Source organism: Halichoerus grypus, chromosome 8 (genome assembly GCF_964656455.1).
Source record: "Halichoerus grypus chromosome 8, mHalGry1.hap1.1, whole genome shotgun sequence".
In the NCBI taxonomy this organism is placed as follows: domain Eukaryota; kingdom Metazoa; phylum Chordata; class Mammalia; order Carnivora; family Phocidae; genus Halichoerus; species Halichoerus grypus.
In genome coordinates this window covers 41,167,657-41,187,285 of record NC_135719.1, presented here as the reverse complement: position 1 = coordinate 41,187,285, position 19,629 = coordinate 41,167,657, and the positions used below count along the sequence as shown (strand labels likewise).

General features: G+C 57.3%; 1 protein-coding gene across 1 annotated transcript in view; it reads left to right on the top strand.

Annotated features, from left to right (window-relative positions):
* Nucleotides 1-19,629, top strand: part of CCDC33 (coiled-coil domain containing 33) — a 100,081-nt gene that overhangs the window by 79,338 nt on the left and 1,114 nt on the right. The window contains exons 13-18 of the mRNA XM_078078763.1: nt 16,128-16,288; nt 16,530-16,635; nt 16,840-16,971; nt 17,070-17,160; nt 18,117-18,283; nt 19,533-19,619. Of these exons, the coding sequence (XP_077934889.1) occupies nt 16,128-16,288; nt 16,530-16,635; nt 16,840-16,971; nt 17,070-17,160; nt 18,117-18,283; nt 19,533-19,619 (744 nt within the window). The remainder of the gene's footprint in view (nt 1-16,127; nt 16,289-16,529; nt 16,636-16,839; nt 16,972-17,069; nt 17,161-18,116; nt 18,284-19,532; nt 19,620-19,629) is intronic.

Here is a 19,629-nt window from a genome sequence, read left to right as displayed (position 1 = left end):
GTCTCACTACACTTTCAGGGGTGGGGGGCTCCTTAGCACCCATTTTATAGATGAAGTGTCTTGAGATCAGGCAGGTCCCCCTGGGACTTCTAGGGGCCGGCTCAACCCTTCGGGAATGGCGTCCTCTCCCTGTCAGCATCCCACACTTGCTCTGTGTCCAGTGATAGACCCCCTGAGGGGTCTTGGTGCCCCTCCTGCCCCCACCAGAGCAGGGCTGGAAGACGCCCATGTCTGGGGCCTGCCTGAGCGCGGCCGATGCCTCCACGTGGTACATTATTGATGGCGCTTCTAATTGTGCGTTTCCCAAAGTCTACAGGCCTTTGATGAAAAATTCATGGCACGCCTGAGGATGGGAGCAGATTCAATCGATTGGCAGCGTAGCGGGTGCAGGCGCGCTGGGCCCCTCTCAGTGAGGTGGTGGCTGCCCGCGGGTGGGGAGGGGGCATGGGGCAGCGTTGCCTTGATCACAGGCTTCTGGCCCCAGGTCTTGGGACGGGAGGGCCATGTACAGCAGAACACAGCCGCCCGTTTCCCCGGGGCAGGATCAGGAGGGTGTAGGCGCACATCGGGGATGTCATCTGGGTGGCTGGTGCCTTCCACAGAGGATGGCCAATCTCCATCATGAGCCTCATTTTCATTTTAGAGGAGGATTCGACCCTCCAGAGCCCCCAGGAGTCACACAGAGGCGGGAGTGACATTCCCAGAGCTAGTCATGCGCCAGGTACTCTGCTTGGAGCTTTGCACCCACAAGCTCGTTAAATTTCCCACAGCTCTGGGAGATGGGGAAGGTCAGGCTCTTGGTCTTACAGACCACGAAACTGGCTCAGAGAGGTTCGGGACCGCCCTTGCCAACACCACACAGATAATGAGTAGCCGAGCGGGGACTGGAACCCAGCACTGAGCAAACTCGGGGCCCACTGTCTTTCCCTGCTCCCAGCCAGCTCTGATCTGAGCCACAGAGCAGCGCCGGGCTTGTCCTGTGCAACTCCCCTGCCCTGTCCCTATTACATAGAGGAAGAAACCCCGTTAAGAACAAGGATCTGCCCAGGATCTCCAAGTGAATTAAGTGAAAAGGGAGGCCTGCACATGAGAAGAGTAAGGGCCCCCCTGCACCACTAACCGAGGCCAGAGGCCCCCATGCATGCAGAGTCCTGAGCTAGGACCCAGCAGCCAGGGCTGGGGGGTTCTTTAGACCAGGGTGGAGCCCTTGAAACGGGTCAAACTGTCTGTCCTGGATTGTCCAATCAGGGATGATTATTGTGCCACCACTGAGGCCCCAGAGACCCCTGGCATTCACTCATCTGTTCATTAAGTAGGTGAACAAGTATTTATGGAGTCCCAGCTCCACGCAGGCACTTAGGTGGGCGTAGATGGGGTGCTTATCAGGAAAGGCTTTGGGGCCAGGCTTGCCTGAGACAGACAGTCTGGACCCATCACAGTCGGGGAAAAGGCCAGACAGACCCCTCCGTGCCCTCGGCGGGGGTCTCTGCAACCCAGGCCAAGGGTGGCTAAAACAGATGTCTGCCTTAGTGACCAAGGCCGTTTCTAGGTGGTGGGCTGCTCTGTTTGGGTTTGTTTTCCCTTTGCTTCCCAGTGAGTTCCTTTTAAAAACATCCACCCATGTCTCCGCTGAACTAAAGGGAAAGGAATTTGTCCAGACCATCAGGGAAGCAGAGATGGGAAGGCCCTGAGGGGCAGGCGTGGGGCCCCAGGCCATGCTGTCCAGCTGCGAGAGGAGCCCAGCCCGGGCTGTGGTGGGGGAAGATTGCTGAGGGGTGGCGCTGGAGGAGAGAGGGGAGACAGACCAGGAGAAGAAGAGGGAGGCTGAGGTGTAGCCTCAGGGCAGGCTAGGGGCAGAGGGTTGCCGAGACTGGGGCTGGGGGAGACAGAAGGCCGGAGGCCTTGGGGCCTTGCCCATTCCTGGTCTCCCGGCCCCACAGCCCTCCCAGGCCCTGCCATCTCCTTGCAGTTCCCTGGCCAAGGAATGAGCCTAGCCTGACGCCAGCTACCCCACCCAGAGGCTCCCCACCCTGGAACAAAGGGAAAGTGGCCCCTCGAGTCGGCCTGCTCCAGTTCAGGGCTGGGCTCCGTCACCAGGCAGTCACTTGTTGTAGCAACAGTCCCTAGGGACCTATCCCGGGGAACAGGACGGCCAGCAAGAAAGATGGGGGAGCCAGAGTCCCCGTCCCCTCCAGCCCCCAAGGCTGCCCCAGGCCTCCGGGACAGCCGCTCTGTAAGTCTGCCTCCACACCCACTGGTCCCAGGAGGAGGGGCTGGCTCACCTAGCAGGCAGTGTGTTGGGGTGTGTTGCCTGGCAACCAGTAGAAGTGATCCCGGAGCAAGGGGCAGGGAGGACCAGAAGATCAGGCCTGCAGGCGGTGGGCCCCACAGGCCCGTGGCCAAGGGAATCTTCCACAGGGCCCCAGCCCCAGCCCCGGCCCCGGCCACCTGAGCTCACACTAACCCTCCTGCTAACCCAGGCCCGGGTCTGGCCTCTTGGAGGTCTAGCCCTACATCCTAGAAAGTGGCTGGGCCTGGGCTAGCTCGGGGCTGTCAGGCAGAGAAGGCTTGCAGGTTGGGCACAGCTCATGAGGGCTGTGAGGGAGAAGGGGTGAGGTAGATGGGGGCATGGGAGAGGAAGTGGATCAGCGCCTGGCCAGGGGCCCTGCGCCGCGTGGGTCAGTGACTGCACCCCAGTCGCCAAAGCATTTGCTCCTCCCCTGTGGCAAGAAGCTGGCAGCACACCCCCAGCCGGGACCGACACGCCAGCTTGCAGATGAGGAGGCACCGAGTGGGCAAAGGCCTTGCTTAAGGTTATACACCAGCTGTGGGCAGAGGCTGGATTAGAACCCAGGATTCTAGACTCTAGCCAGGGCTCTCCCCCGCCCCGCCCACAAGGGACATTCAAAGGCAGCAAAGCTCTAACCAGAGAGGATTATGGCAGGAGGTGACCAGTGCGATCAGAGATTCCTTATGGAAGAATAAGCAGAGGCCAGAGCTGGGGTCTAGCTCCTCAACAGCCTCCTGAGTGCCTGGCCCTGCAGTTCCTTGGGCCGGAGGCAAGGGCCAGCCCCAGGCTGAGTCCAGGAGAGGCAGGACTCTGAGCCACAGACCTGAGAAGGAGTGATCGATGGCTGGGCGTGGGGTGGTCCAGAGGGTCTTCCTGGAGGAGGAGGGCCCAGGGTAGGTAGAGCCTTGAAGGTGGGGCACGATTCTGGGAAGGTTGGGAAGGGAAATAGGAATGGAAAGACGGAGCATCCTCCAGGAAGCTCCTCCCCCAAGCCTGCCCCACCCCCAGCCCCATTGTCTGGACCCAGCCCAATCAGCCCCCCTGGCTCCTGCAGGGGCCAATTAGGCTGGGGCTGGGGTCAGCGCTGGCCAAGGCCTCACCACCCCTCTGAGCTTCACTGTGCTAAGCACAAAAGGCACCGTCTCTGAGGCGGCAGAAAGGAAAATAAGGAACAGAAGGAAGAGACAATGCACTCCTTTTGTTTCTTTGCTGTAACCTTGAGCTGAACAAAGAAGCGACTGCCTCCCCCTCAGGAACCTGTTTTAAACAGCAATTTGCACAGACTCGGCTGACATTCAAGGGGAATGGGGAGCAGGGATCTGGGGTGAGCAGGGCCCTGGCTCTAGGACCTTGTGTAGCTCTGGACTGCCCTTGATCCAGAAGCAGAGCCCCCCGGGCTGCCTCAAGAGTGGTGGCAGGTGAAGTGATCATCCAGACTCGCAGCACCCGCAGGCGCCCACCCCCGAGGCACCCTGCCTCTGCCAAGCCCCGCCCTGGGCGGCCTGGAGTCCGGCCCCTCCCACTTGGCCATGCCCTTGCCGCCTGACCTCGGGTGGGCCAGCCCCGGCCTCATGTGCCCTCCAGCCAGAGGGGCTCTCAGGCCTCCCTGACCCTCCCTCCTTCCGGTGGTGATGAAGTTCAAGAAAGAATGAGGGAGAGGAAGAGCCTATTCTGGTGGCCACAGGGTTCTGCTGTCACACTTGTGCCCCACCCACTCCACTGGGTAGGCAGTGACCAAGGGTAGAGAGGTCATGGATTTACAGGTGTGACCCTGGGTGTACCTGTGAGGGAGGGGCTATTTGGTCAGAATGAGCCCTGAGCCCTGGGAGAGGGCTGTCCCCGTCAGCAGGTGCTTAGCACAATTCCCCCTCCCCCCTCTTCAGGCCCTGCCTCCTGGAGACAGCCCCCTAGCACTGGGCCCTTGCTCAGAGCTCTGATCTCAGGAACTGGGGAAGGCCAGCGCCAATTTGCACAGGCTGAGTGTATCCATTTTATTTTAACGAAATGAGGCCAATTCCCAAGGTATTGGATAGCTTAGATTGGCCCAGAGTAGCCTCTCAGACATCCTAAGGGGACCTGCGGGAGCTCTGCGATCAGAGCATGGCAAATCCGGCTGGAGCAGTGTCCTTGGCCAACAGTCCTGGGGGGCCTGCCTGGCCCTCCTTCCCCATCTCGGGATGCCACCAGAGTCTGCAGAGAGGATGGGAGGCCCTTCCATGCTGCCAGGGTGCCCCAGGAGCTGGAGGGAGAGTGTGTTGCTGGTCCCTGGAGGGAAGGGGAGTCCCAGTCTGGGGGGAAGAGGATCAGGGATGGCTTCTTGACAGAGGGAACAAGGCTTCAGAGATAGCGAGGGGCTCAGGAAGGCTGGCCCATGATCAGAGTGGCCACGGCCAATTTCTGAAGGGAGTCTAATTTTGCTGGAAGAGATGGCTTGAAATTCGAACTGGCAGTTTATCACGAGGGCGTGTGGGAGCCACTGAAGGGCTCCAGAGGCCAGAGAGAAGGTGCCATTTATCTACTGCCGCATAACAAACCACCCCAAACATTGTGACTTAAAGTGATCATTTTTCTTGTATTATTCTCTCTCTGTTCTTTGTGTCAGGAGCTAAGCCGAACATAGCAGTGAGGGCTGGTCTCCATCCATGGCGGCTGGGTCCTCGGCTGACATGGGAGGGCAGGGGGCCGGAGCCCGAGGGCTGGGCGGACATGGCTCCTCCCACACCATCAGTTGGGGCTTCCTCACAGCTTGGCCATCTCAGGGGCTTCTTCCCTGGGGGACAGCAAGTGTCCCCGGGGGGAGGTGGCAGCTGCAGGGAAGTCCCCGAACCTCCCAGTGCTGCCTTTGCAATTCTCTAAGACCCATCCAGTTATAAGGCAGGGTCTAGACCCCACCTCTCCCTGAGAGGAGGAACACAGCATTTTAAACCATCTTCGTCATCTTGTGGAGAGGAAGTTGTGTTTAGAGGCAGCACAAAGAGAGCCCAAAGAAGCAGAGAACCAGGAGGTCTGCCTGTAGGAGGAGCCTACAGAGATCAGACCAGTTCGCCACGAGGGGGAATGCCACCAGGAGATGCCCCTTCTGGGCAGAGGAAATCCCATGGGTGGGGGCAGAAGCACTACATTATTGGCTGGTTTCATTATCGGCAGAGAGGGGTACTGAGGAAGTAAAACTGGCCCCTCGCAGCCTGGTGTAGGGGTGCAGCGACACCAGGAAATAGGCCTGGCCAGGCCTGGGGCAGGGAGGTGTGGGGTGGGGAGTAGGGGGTTGGGAATCTTCCTCCCTCTGACTCAGAAAAGCAGCCCGGATGGGCCCTAAGAGCACCGTACAAGCTTGAAGGCGCTCACACAGGCCAAGGTGATGTGCATACCTCCCCTCCCCCAGTAGACCCCTGGCCAAGGACAAACACCCCCAGTCCCTGGGGAAGGAGAAACTCAAGGGCAGAGTGGCATCTTACCTGGTCCCCTGGAAGACCGTAGCTCCGATTCCCCAGCCCAGGCTTGGCTCCCTGGGCCTGTAGGACAGTCCTTCAACAACGTTCAGCGAGACCCAAGTCAGCCTGCGGCTCGGGCCCTATGGGTGGGGCAGCCTCGAGCAGATCACCCAGCCCTGCCCCCATGGGCCTCGGCTTCCTCCTTGGGAAGTAGGAGTGGAAGTGCCTCCCCTGCAGGCTCATTGTTTGAATTAGAGGAGCAGTATGGAAAGGGCCTGGCCAGTGGTAGGCGTTCAACAAGGGGGAGCTCCAGTTCTTGGGCCCCATGACCCCGGCAGGCCCTGCTTGTGCCTAGTGTCCATAGTGTGGCTTCCCAGGTGGATAGAAGAATCCGGTCTGATTTGCAAAGATTTAGTTGGGGTGTGTGTGCGTTCATGTGTGTGTTTGGTACACTTTCTAAACTACATCCAGGTCCAGTGAGGTTTGGGCTTTGCTGTGTTACCTTGGACAAGGCACCGCACCTCTCTGACCCCCACGGGTGATTTTTGGGAGAGGACGGCCATCAGAACCTCGGAGATGGGAGTTCACAGGCAGGTGTAGGAAGATGGGCAGGACCTTTTGGAGGAAGGACGTGTGTGGGGCTGGAGAGCAAGACAGCCCCCTATGCCTCTCCCCCACCCTTCCCCACCCCTGAGCTGTGGGGCCTGCTCAGGCCGGCCTTATTCCGAGACCTGAAGGCAGAGCATCTGTGGGAGGTGGCTGCCCTCTGCCGGCTGCGGAGGCAAATCACAGGACAGGAGCCTGGGCCTGCCCGCGACGCGTCCTTGGCCTGGCAACCCGGAGGGTGGATGGCTGCCCAGGGAAGGGCAAAGGGTGGAAGGGTGAGTGCCAGGCCCAGCAAACCTGCCGCCCTGGTTCAGGCTCACCGCCCACCCTCTGCACCCACCCCACCCACTGCCGAGCCCTGCCACCCACACGGCCTCTGATCCGGACACCTGTCTACACCTGCCCTGGCCTCAAGCTTCTTCCTTCGCCTCGAAGAGTGAAGTCCCTCCCTGCTCTTACCCCTGCTCCAGCCCCGGACTCCCATACACCCCCTCCCTGCCTATCTCCTCATTCTCCTGAAAGTCCTTTCTCTGTCCACCCCCACGCCTCTCCCCCTCCCTCTGTCCCTTCTCAACCTCACTGTCCCCCTCACCGCCTTTTGGCATTCAGAGCACAGGCCAAGGTCACCAGGGGTCACCTCCTCAAGGCCACGCCCAGAGGCTCCCTCTGCAGATCAGAAGCTGTTGAGTCTTCTCGCCTTTTTGCTTTTTTTTTTTTAAAGATTTTATTTATTTATTTGACACAGAGAGAGCACAGATAGGCAGAGCAGCAGGCAGAGGGAGAAGCAGGCTCCCCACTGAGCAGGGAGCCCGATGTGGGGTTCGATCCCAGGACCCTGGGATCATGACCTGAGCCGAAGGCAGCCGCTTAACCAACTGAGCCGCTCAGGCGCCCCCTTCTTGCTTTTTTTCAAAAACCTTTAAATGGAGAAATGTAACTCACGTGGGTTGCATTGAACGTAAAAAAACAAAAACAAAAAACAAAAAAAACCCACCACAACCAAATTCTTAGAAAGCAAATGCCCTTGCCACCACCACCCAGGGCACGGACTAGAACAGCGCCGGCACCCAGAGGCCCCTCGTCCCCCTCCTCCCCGACATGACCACATCGGCGGTGGCTTCTCATCTGGCTTTGATGCTTTATCCTGTCACCGCCTAAGTGTGCCTCCCCGGGCCCTGCGTCCTAACAGCCCAGGGCTGACCTTTCTCTAAAGGACATCATGTCGTCTTGCATGTGGTTCTCTTGTGGCACTTTGTGTGTGAGCTGCCTCTGTGAGCAGCTCCGCGCTGTGGTTCCTCTTTTTCGTGGCTGTGTGGTGTTCCCGTGTCCCTCAGCTCTGTCCCGGCCGGTCTTCAGGTTATCTGCAGGCGGCAGGGGGAGAGGCTGTCTTACCCAATGAACCGTGACCCAAAGACACTCCTCTCTGAAGCTCCATGGCCTTGGCTTTGCCAGCTGCCCCGCCCCTCTCTCTCCCACCTTTCTGGCACTTGCCCTGAACTTGAGGGCTCCTCTCCCACTATCACCTTCATCCTGGAGTCCCCTTCCTCATGCTACACTTCCCTGACTCTGGAAAATCTCCTTCCTTCCAAGGCCTCCCTTAGACCTCCATGGGCTGCCCTTCCCACCCCGTCTCCAGCCAGGATGCTCCCCAAGCTTGACCACCATCAACTGCCTGTGACCACCCCTCACCCCACATGCCTCACCCCTCCCCAGGCTAACATCTCCTCCTCCTCCCCACTGGGTGCATGCACCTCTTCCCTGTCCCCCAAGACCACAGAGGATGACTCCTCCTCCTCCCCCTCCCCCTCCTCCCCCTCCCCCTCCTCCCCCTCCTCCTCCTCCCCCTCTTCCTCCTCCCTCCTGCAGCTCCTGCCCTCACCTCTATGCCCGCTACCTCTGCCCGCTCGGTGCCATCCCTTGTTGCCTGGCTCATTGCACCTGCCCTGCATTCCCTCTGTGCTGGGCAGCCAGAGGGGTCTTATCTCTCTCTCTCTCTCTCTCTCTCTCTCACACACACACACACACACACACACACCTGCCTCACCGCTTAGGCCCTTCGGTGACCCTACAGGACAAGTCCAAGCCCCTGAGACAAGCCTTCAAGATCCTCTTCTGTTTGCCCTGCCCCTCTCCAGCCATACCCCTACACTCTCCTCCCTGTCCCCTGCTTTCCAGAAATTCCCCTGCTCTGTTCCTCATCACACACTCACCTCCCTGCCTTTGCCACAGCGTCTCCTCTGCCCCGAGAGCCCCCACCCCCATCCCCAGGTAACACCTACTCATCTTCAAGAGTCAACTCGGATTATCAGCTCCTCCAGGAAGCCTTCCCAGCCCCCCGAGTCTGGGTTAGGAGCCTCCTCTGAGCTCCCCTCTGTCGCGGGCACTTCCTGCCATCTCTGTGTAGATAGGGGACCAGGGCAGGCAGGGAGGGACAGCGGGGGCTCCTCTGTTCCCTGGCCCCAGCATGGAACAGACCTGGGACACAGTGGGGCTCAGCAAAGGTTGGCTGACTGCATGTTTATTGAGCTGCTTCCAGCCTTGGCTTTATAACTGGGTCTCTGTGACTTTGGGCATTTAGACAACGAGGGTCTAAAAGCGTTTCTGGTCAACCAAGTTGGTAGTGGTTCCAGGTATATTGGAACGCCCCCACTTGGATGAGGTAACCTCAGGTTCCCCCATAAGAACTTCTTGAGGGGGAAGGGTGTGGTAAGCATTGCCCCCTTCAGGCTTGAGGTGGGGGCTGGGCCTCAGTTTCTGCAAAATGGGGGGAGTCAGATAATCCTACCTCCTCTGCCTGGTACTCGGGGCTATTGTAAGAATAATTTTTTTAAAGCACTCAGAAGGTGGTATGGGGACAGTAGTCAGAGTCATCCTCTGGGCCAGGGCCCGCGCTGGCCCTCCTCACACCCACTCACCCCCCAACCACCCCTTGTCTTAGGGCTCTTTTCGCACTCCACAGCTGAGGACCCTGAGGCTCAGAGAGTGGCCGCCACCCTCACAGAGGGGCAGAGGGATTATTTGAATCTGGGGCGACCTGATGCTTCTTGCCTCCACAGACTCTGAGAGCCAGGGTCCTGTGGGGGACCAGGGGGTGGGCACTCGGGGTCAGGCACGGGTAGAGCAGTGTCCCCAGAGGATGTGCTAGCCCAGGGAGGAGACAGGGAAGAGGCTGAGATCCTGTCCACCGCCCCCAGAACAGGCTGGGAACTGGGGGGAAAGAGGGAGCAGAGAGGCAGAGCCACAACGGGAATCCGGGCCATGGTGTCCTGCGTGTTCTCAAGGCTGGGCTGTGACGCAGAGCGTGGCCCTGAGGGGAGAGCCTCGCCCAGGCTGCGGGGAGAGGTCAGGGCTACCCGCCTGCAGGCCGCAGCTCCCCAGCCCGGCCTCGGCCTCGCTGCCCAAGGTCGCTGCTCAGCGGTGGAGGTGGGTGAAGCTGAGGAGGGAGGGTGGGCCACCGGGCAGCCACCCTTCTGGGTCCCACGGATAGGGGGCGCTGGCCAGGGCAGAGACTGAGGGAGGTAAGCCAGGATCCCCCTCCCTCCTCCGGGGAGAGCCCACTAGCAGACAGCAGCCAGGCCGGGGTGGCAGAGCGGCCTGTGGAAGGTCTATAGGGCTCATCTCCACAGGGCAAAGTCCCAAAGGACCCACGACCCTCCCCCCAGAAGGGGCCATCTGGCCGAGGCTAGGACACCCCACTTCACCAGGAGTCATGCTCCCTCCACTTCTCTTTCCCTCGCTCTGAGCCTCAGCTCTCTTTATGTGTGTGTGTGGGGGGGTGTTAGAAGGAGAGCCTTGCTCACCCCCAGGACTGTTTAGAGTTCGAGAACAATGGGCCCTTGGAAAGAGTGGGGCCCTGGATGAGAGGAGGGGGGGCCGTCCCCCGCTCCCCCCCACCCCCACCACGCGCACAGGCGTACGTGCATACACACACGCGCCCTGCCCTGTGGACTGTAAAAAAGACGAAGGTCAGGTGTGGGAATGGGGGTTCCGCGCACAGTGCTCAGCATGAGTGCGGGTGTGAGAGCATGTGCTGGAGGGGCAGGGTGGCTCGAGTACCTGCGAGAGGCCTCGATGCCAGGCCTCTGAGTTGACACTGAGCTGGGAGGAAGCTGGTGCAAACCTCAGGAGCTCACTCGGAACCACGGCCAGCTGTGACGATCTCAGCCCTCCGCATCCGCCCCCCAACACCCAGACTGCCGTGCGCAGGGCTCCCGCATCCAGCAGAGCTCTGCCCTGCCCGGGGCCCCTGGCCCCCTACCCCTACCTCGGACTGGGCGCATCTGGAGGAGAAGCTGGGGAGCCGGCAGTGGGATCAGGCAGGCGCATTCGAATCTGCGGTCTTCTTCCCAGCCGGGGCCAGCTGGGGTGGGGACAGTAAGAAGAGGCCACATGGCCACCTCTCCTGACGCAGGGAGGCCTGGGCACGTCTGGCTCCCTGAAGAGCAGATAGGGGAACCCTTTCTTCCACCTCCGCCCCGAGGCAGCCTTGACCTCGGGGACAAAGGGCAGAATGGGGCCTTGGGACATCAGGTGGACACTGGCTACTCCCCAATCAGTGCCACTCAATTTCTGTAGATCGATTGAGCTCCAAACCAAGCCAGGACTCATTCTTTCTTCTTCTCTCTGGGTGAAGCCCCAGCCTTCCTCAATCAAGGAGGTACAAGGAGCATAGTTTTTCGAGTAGAGTTGGGTTCCAGTGCTAGACCCATATTTGCAGGCCAGTTGAACTTGGACGTGTCACTGAAGCCATCAGTCTCACAGGATCTTCTGAGGCATTGTGTAGGCCCCTGACAAGGATCAGTGTGCACGCCTGCTGGTCCTCAGAGGGCCCTGCCTGCAGGCGGAGCAGACTCTGCCGGGCCCTCCGCCGTAGGCCTGGAGAGGGCCTCATGGCCGGAAGATGCTGCCAGGAGGGCCTGGGAGCAGGGCCCCTCCGGGAGCATCCAAAACTCAGGGCTGAGAGGAACCCAGTGTCGCTGAGAGCTGGAGGGTCCCCGGAGGAGAACTGTGGTGCGGAGGCTACGTGGACTTAAGCAGACTTGAGCCAGGATTCATTTAGTTTTTAATTCATTAAATGTTTTTAACTCTTTTATGTGGAGTACACACATTCAGACAAATGCACAAAACATAAATGTCTTCGCTGCAGTGATTTATCACAAAGTGAACATACGTGTGTCAGCCCCGCGTGTCCCACAGGTCAAGAGGTGCAGCACTGCTAGCACCTCAAAAACTCCCCCCGCATCTCCCAGTCACGCCCCCCAGCTCCCCGCATAGATCTCCCACCCTGACTTCTAATTCTAGTGCTTCAGTTTGCCTGGGTTTTTTTGTTTTGGTTTGTTTTCATTTAGGGCGCCTGGGTGGCTCAGTCATGAAGCGGCTGCCTTCGGCTCAGGTCATGATTCCAGGTCCTGGGATCGAGCCCCGCATCAGGCTCCCTGCTAGGCGGGGAGCCTGCTTCTCCCTCTCCCACTACCCCTGCTTGTGTTCCTGCTCTCGCTGTGTCTCTCTCTGTCAAATAAATAAATAAATTCTTTTATTCATTTATTTGAGAGAGAGAGAGTGTGCGTGTGCAAGAGAGAGCGGGACGGGGGCAGGGGCAAAGGGAGAGGAAGAAGCAGACTTCTGGAGGAGCAGGGATCCAACATGGGGGGGACCTCGATTTGAGCCAAATCTCTATGGAATCATAGGGTAGGTACTTCGTGTCCGACTTCTTTTGCTTGAGATTATGTGTGAGAGCTTCCTCCCTGTGGTTTCATGTCGTTGGTGCTCATTTATTTTTACCGCTGTTTATATTCCATTGTATGTCTCCGTTCGACTGTGATGGACATTTGTGTGATTTCCACTTGGGATTAATACAAATAATGCTGCGAGGAATGTTCTCACACCTGCTTCCTGATGCGTGGATGCATGCATTTGTGCTGGGTATAATACACCCAGGTGTATAATTGCAGGATCGTAGGCTATGCCTACATTCAACCTAAATAGTATCCTGTAAGCAAGGGGTTCTCCAAAGTGGTGGTGGCCCTTCAGGTCCCCCAACAGTGAAGAAGTGTTCCACGTGTTCCACACCCTCACCCACATTTGACACGGTTGGGATTGTTTTGTTCTGTTTTTGTCATTCTAGTGGGCGTATAGTAATATCTCGTTGTGGTTTTAAATGACTAAAGAGGGTGGGCACCAATTCACATGCTTATTGACTTATTCTGTCAAGTGCCAGTTCAATCTTTTGTCCATTATTCCCTTGAGTGGTCTGTCTTTTTCTTACTTATTTGTAAGAGTTATTTTTATATCTGAATATGAGCCGACGGTCTGTCGTGCGTGTTGCAAATATCTCCTACTGGTCTTGCCCACTCACTTCCTTAATAATGTCTTTTCATGAATAGAGGTTCTTAACTTAAATGGACCAAATTTATCAATCCTTTCCATTCTGACTTGTGCTTTTTTGTGTCCTGTTGTTCAAAAGTTTTTCCTCCCTGAAGTTCTTAATGATACTCTTATCCTTGTCTTTTAGAATCCTTACTGTTTTACATTTTATACTTAGATCTCCATCTTCCTGGAATTTATTGTTGTTTATGATATGTGATGGCAGCCAAGTTTCCCCTTTCCTATATAGATATCAAACTGACACAGTATCATCTACTACAATCACAGTCTTATCCCTGCAGTCCTTGAATACCATCCTTTTCATGAGTTAAGAGTCCATATACATGTGGGTCTGTTTCAAGACTCTCTATCCTACCTCTTTGACCTACTTATCAATCTTTGCACTGATATTACCCTGTCTTAATTACTGTTACTTGATCATAAGTCTTGATAGCTGATAAAGTAAGTCTTCCCAATTGTTCCTCTTCAAAAATAATTTTAGTTATATTGCCCTTTTTATTTCTCACCTATTACAGAATCGGCTTGTCTATTTCTACACACGCACACACACAAGTTATGATTTTGATCAGAAGTGCATTAAATCTATAAATCAATTTTGGAAAGAACTAATTCTTCAAATATTACATCTTTCAATCCATGAACATGGTGTGACCCCCATTGTGTTTAGATTAAAATTATTTTAAATTAGATGAATAATATATGGATACATTCTTATTAGAAATATAAAATGAGGGACACCTGGGTGGCTCAGTTGGTTAAGTGCCTGACTCTTGGTTTCGGCTCAGGTTACGATCTCAGAGTCTTGAAATCAAGTCCCATGTTGGACTCCACGCTGGGCGTGCAGCCTGCTTAAGATTCTCTCTCTCCTTCTCCCTCTGCCCGTCCACCCCCCCAAATTCACACACTCTCTCCCTCTCTCTCTCAAATATATATATTTTATATATTATATTAAAAACATATATGATTAGAAAGGAAATAAGTATTCCTTTCCCCTCCCAAACAGAGCAGCAACCACTGTTCTTATACACCTGTATGCATGCCCACATGCACATGCACACACACACACACATTTTGGATGGGATCATAGCAATTTGCCACATGCTTTTTTTTATTTAACAATATTGTGCTGACATCTCTCTGTGTCAGAACAAGCTACCAAGGTCACTCTCTGTGAGTACTCCATGCGGCCGCGGCAGAAGTCTGTGGACTGAACTCACTGAGCATCCTGGAACACTACTCTTGCATGTGTGTGTGTGTTCCTTTAGGAGATTTAATCCTACAAGCAAAGAAACCCATTTGGATACTGCTTTAATTATTCAGAGACGACATAATGAAAGCCAAAACGGGGCCGGGGAAGGAGAAGAGGGACAAATTTCCTTTTCCAAAATAACACGTGCTTCCTCTTGACAGTCTCCTGGGCCTCCCACACCCGTGTCGGTCTCGGGGCTGCCATAGATGGAAGATGCAGGGCCCCGCAGAGGGGTGGGCACTCTCTGTCGTGCGTGTTGGGCAACAAGGACGAGGAGGAAGGGGTCTGACCTGATAATTAAAGCAGCCGCTGAGCAGAAATGGGGCAGGATGAGAATGGGATGAGAATCCAGGGCCTACCTGTCCTGGGCAAGGCCTGAGCCAGCTGCCGCACGCGCTGACTCTGAGTTCCGCAGCAACCCCATGCTTAGCCTGTCAGAGGGATCTGAGGTTCAGAAAGCTGGAGGGGCCTGTCTAGGCTCAGTGAGTCAGTGGCCACACTGGGCGTCTGACCAAAGCCTGACCGCAAGGCCCTGTGTGTGTGTGCAGTCTCTAGGCCGAGTCTCTTAGTTAATGATGCTGCCCAAGGACACCAGATGGGCCGATCTAGAGGCGCCAAGACCTGGAACTCAACTGGGGCAGGTGCTGGGGAGATGGACCCTGCACTGGCACCAGTTAGAGGGAGCCCGGCCAGAAGGCTAGACAGTGGCAGGTGACAAGTGGTGTCTGATGAGTCCCCGCTGTCTGGGAACCCTTCTCCAAGGAGCCAGCGGCCCACATGCAGCAGGTTGGAGGGAGTGGCCAGGAGCCAGGCCACAGCCGCAGTCAGCAGGGGGCCCAGGAGGGAGTTGGGGGCCGAGCTCTGCTTCCTGGAAACTTGGGGGCCTGGCTTGGCCCAGGAGCCCCCACTCCCACATGCCAAGCCTCCGCAGCTTCAGGAGGGCCACCGGCCTCCAGGGCTTAGCAAACTCTGCCCGCCTCACTTCCCCCGCTTCCACCTCCTCCCCCTCTATCAACCTTCCTGGCCTCACATTTTGGGTGCTTCTTTTATATTTATATTTAAGAAATTCCCTTTTAAAAACTTTTTTATAAATAACAGTAGGGAATTTTTATTACAAAGCAAAGGCCATTAATGTAGCCCATCCATCTCCTATGCATACATGAAGGCAGACATTAATTTTTTTCCCAAACTGAGATTACACCAATCATCCTTTTCAGGAAGCTGCTCCTAGCACTTCTCAGCATACTGTGAAGTTTCCCCGGATAGGGGCATCTGGCAGGATTGCATAGCACTTAAGAACACAGACTCGAGGACTAGCAGGCCTGAGTCTCAGACCCTCTCTCTGCCACTCATTAGTTTTGTGCCTGAGCCAGTTACACGCCTCTCTGGACCTTGGTTTCCCCGTCAGTGCAATGAGGATGATGACAGGCTAGATGTGAGGCTCGGTGTGGGGACTAAGTGAGGGAGGGCCTAACCCAGAGCACACTCGGTGCTCAGCGAGCATCAGATATTAGGACTATTGTTACTCCTAATCAAAGACAGAGCCCAGCAGCCTGGCCCCACCTCATACCCTAGATCTGGTAGATCCTGGCCCCACCTCATACCCTAGATCTTGTAGATCCCAGTCCTGACCTCGAGTCTTTATCTGGGTCTCCTGGGCCTACCGGATGTCTCTTCCTGCCCCCCGTGGTGGTCGGGGTAGCTGGGCCCTGGGCTCAGCTCCCAAGTAGCATTCATTGGGAGTTCTGAAGGTTCTTCTCCGGGTTCTCAGTGACATGAGGAAGGACAGGGATTAGAAAAGGGGAGAAGGAGAAGGCAGAGAAGTGGCTCGGAGTTAACCAGGCCCTGGAAACCTGGCCCCGGGGCCTTTTGAGTCTCTGCTACTAATGAGCTCCCTCACCAGGGGTGCGAGCCCCAGGTCCCTCCTCGTTGGCATCACAAGAAGACACATGGCCCCTGGGAGAGACCATTGGCATGACTGCTCTCCCATGGCCAGGAGAAGTGGAGGTCGAGTCATTACCACCCCCTTAAGGAGTTGCTAAGACTCAAGGGCACAGTTTGGGGTTCACTCTGCTCATTGGCCCGCTGAATTCCGAGTGGGGGTGCAGATGTGGGGTGGAGGTCCCAGTGGGACTGGGGACCTGGTTCTGAGCTCTGGGACCCGCAGGAGATGAACAACTACCGGCGGGCCATGCAGAAGATGGCAGAGGACATCCTGTCGCTGCGGAAACACACCAGCATGCTGGAGGCCGAGAACCGCACGCTGAGGAGCCAGCTGGCCCAGGAGGAGGGGGAAGAGGAGCAGGACAACGCCAACAAAGCCCAGAAGCTGGATGAGGGTATACGGGCCATTGAGAGCATCCGGGTGCCTGCCCGAGCCCAGGCTCTGGATTGCAGACCAGGGTGGTGGGGAGACTTTCCCAGTTGTGCCTGCTCCTGGACACTGGTGGGGTCCTCTCCGGGATGGGGAATGGAGACTCCAGTCCTGTCTCGATCCCCAGGACTGAGAGACACTTGTCCCTGCCCCCCCAGCTCTGCTGAGCTGGGAGATGCCTCTTCCCTGAGACAGCTCCCCCACCCCACCAGTGTCCATGAAGCAGAAACTGCTGCTGAGTGAGCTGGACCTGAAGAAACTGAGGGACAAAGTGCAGCATTTGCAGAATGAGCTGATTCGAGTGAGCTGGGGCTGGGGGGTGGGGGGCAGAGGGCAGGGGGAGCAGAGAGGAAGGGAGCTGGGGGGTGTCCAGAGCAGCATCTGGGAGCAGAAGGGAGAGAGGCGTGGAGGGAAGGGGACACTGCAGTGGGAGGCTCAGCAGAGGGGCCAAGGGTAACCCCGGGCACCCCTTCTTTCCCCGCCCCCTCCCCTCCCCCACCATCAGAAGAATGATCGAGAGAAGGAGCTTCTCCTCTTGCACCAGGCTCAGCAGCCACAGGCGGCGCTGCTGAAGCGGTACCAGGACAAGCTGCAGAAGATGAAGGCGCTGGAAGAGACCGTGCGGCACCAGGAGAAGGCAGGTGTCACAGGGACCAGCCCGCCAGGCGCCAGCCCGGGGCAGGGAGGTGCGCCATACCCCCGCGGCCAGCCCAGCCTTTGTGCTCTGCCCTCCAGGTAATCGAGAAGATGGAGTGGGTGCTGGAGGACAAGCTGCGGGACAGGAAGGAGCCCCTGCTCAACAGGCTGCAGGGAAAGCCCACCATGGGTGAGTCTGCTCCGCAGCTTTTGTCCCATCCCTGGGGGCCTGGCCTTCCTGGAGCATCGGCTTCAGGAGCAGACCTGGGGCAAAGGATGCTACCCCCCTACTGAGGCAGGCAGTGAGGGGCTCCCAAAGGTCCCCTGGGCTCCCTTCTCCTGCCCGGAAGCCCCTCGGGACACATGGGGACAGTGTGTGAACCAAGCTAGAAAGACAGCAGACCCTGCTCAGAGCCACAGAGAGGCCCCGCAGACTGGAGTGAGCAGGCAGGGGCTGCCCGGGCCCTTCTGGAACTTCCTCGTCTCCCCATTGTCTTCAGAGTCTGCTTCTACAAAACAAACAGCACTTGTTTGTTTCCTCCACTGACGTTAACCAGAGCCACCTAGAAGGGCCAGTCTGAGGGGGCTCTGGGGGAAGGGGGGAAGAACCAGGTCCCGCCATCCCAGGCCGGCCCCGGGCAGAGGATTTCCCTGAGCCATGTGTGCAACCTCGCCAGCCGGGAAGCCCCATGTGCCCAGCCCTGTGGCAGCCTTCACTGCAAGGGTGTGTGTGTGGGGGGGGGTGCATTTCGGAAGGCCTTTGGAAAACTGTGCAAGCTGGGGCTGCCTTTCAGGAACCCCGAGGTCATCCCAGAGTGGGATGAGAGAGGGCAAGGCAGCCTAGGGAGGGCAAAGGCCCAGGGAGTGACAATGGCAGGAGCAGAGAAGGGAGGAGAGGGAGAGGTGAAGAGTTAAAATCGACCCAGGACCAAAGGCCGGGGAGTGGTTATGGAGAACACGGGGGTCAGATTCTAAAGAGTCTAGGATGGGCTGAGGCACGTGGCTCTGATTCCCCTGGCAGCAGGGAGCCATTGAAGGCTTGGGAGCAGAGGAGGGGCAGAATGGAGCAAAATGCTGGGGCAGATCAGGCTGGGGGCAGGCGGGCAGGAAAGCCTGTCTCACGAAGAGCTGTGGCCACGTCTGCAGCCTTCCCCATGCTCTCCGCCTCTGGCCTTCCCCCGGGGCCGACGGGAGAGAACCTGCCTGCGGACCTGTACTCAGTCCTGCTGGCGGAAAACTCCAGGCTGCGGGCAGAGCTGGAGAAGAACCGCCACCAGTCAGCGCCCATTATCCTGCAGCAGCAGGCGCTGCCGGTAAGAGCCGCCCCCACACGGGGCCTGGGCCTGCCTGAGCCGGCCGCCGGGCGCTCAGCAACCGTGCCCAGCCCAATCCAAGCTGAAGACCACGATCCCGAGCTAGGCTTCCCAGGGTCCCCGATGTGCCTGGAGACTCCTGGAGTGCCAACTCTCAGGCCCGCCTCTTTCCTCCTGGGGGACACACATGGGCCTGAAAGCTCCACCTTTGCCCTCCTCTTGCAGCCTGGGAGAAAGCAAGCCCCTAATGGCCCTTGACCTTTGATCCCTGACCCCTTTCTGCCACCTGGCTGGCCTGCACTTGGACTCCACACAAGCCTCTCTGAGCTCCGTCCTGGAACATTTCCTGGGACTGGTACAGCCTTGGAGAGAGAGCCCTTTTCCCCCATCCCAGGTGGACCCCAGGGAGTTGGGAGCAGGAGGAGACCTGGCAGAGAGACTGCAAGAGACAGATGGCCCAGGCCACTCCAAGGGCACAGAGGCCCTGCCCGCACAGGTGGGTGCCCCTGGCCCCGGAAATGCCTCGGCCCCGCTCCATCTCCAAGGCTGCCGCAGGCGCCCCTGCTTTATGCAAACCCAAAGACAAGACATTTGGAATTACAGAAGAGGGGTGGGCAGGGGACCCAGGAGGGTTTTTCTCTTCATCCCAGGACTTATAGGAGATGAGTTCTGTTGGAACGCTCCCCTGGTGCGTGGACATCCGGGTAAAGTGCGGGGACAGGGGAGCCCTCACTTTACAAAAAGACTCCCTGTTCAAGAGTCCATTTCTGTGAGCTAATCTGCCTGGTACATTTTACATTTAGAAAGTGATGTGCAGAGGGCACCTGGGTGGCTCAGATGGTTAAGCGTCTGCCTTCAGCTCAGGTCATGATCCCAGAGTCCTGGGATCGAGTCCCGCATCGGGCTCCCTGCTCCTTGGGAGCCTGCTTCTCCCTCTGCCTCTCTCTCTCTCTCTCTGTCACGAATAAATAAATAAAATCTTTAAAAAAAAAAAAAAGAAAAAAGAAAGTGATGTGCAGAAACTCCATATAACCAAATCTGTGGGGAGAACAGTGGTGAAAAATGCACCTGCCATCTCAGGTCAACCTCGGGAAAGAGGGTTTGGCCCTGGGTCTGAGGCTCTGCACTGGGGAGCTGAGCTGGGAACTCAGACCTGGCTGGTTTCTGCCTCAGTAGCTCACGGCCTCCTGAGCCCGCACGGCTGCAGTCCCCAGTGGGAGCCAGGTGTGAGCTTCTGCTTTGCCCACAGGATCTCCTTGCCAGTACCTCAGACAAGTTCAACCTTCTGGCCAAGCTAGAACGAGCTCAGAGCCGGATCCTATCCCTGGAAAGCCAGGTAGGTGAGC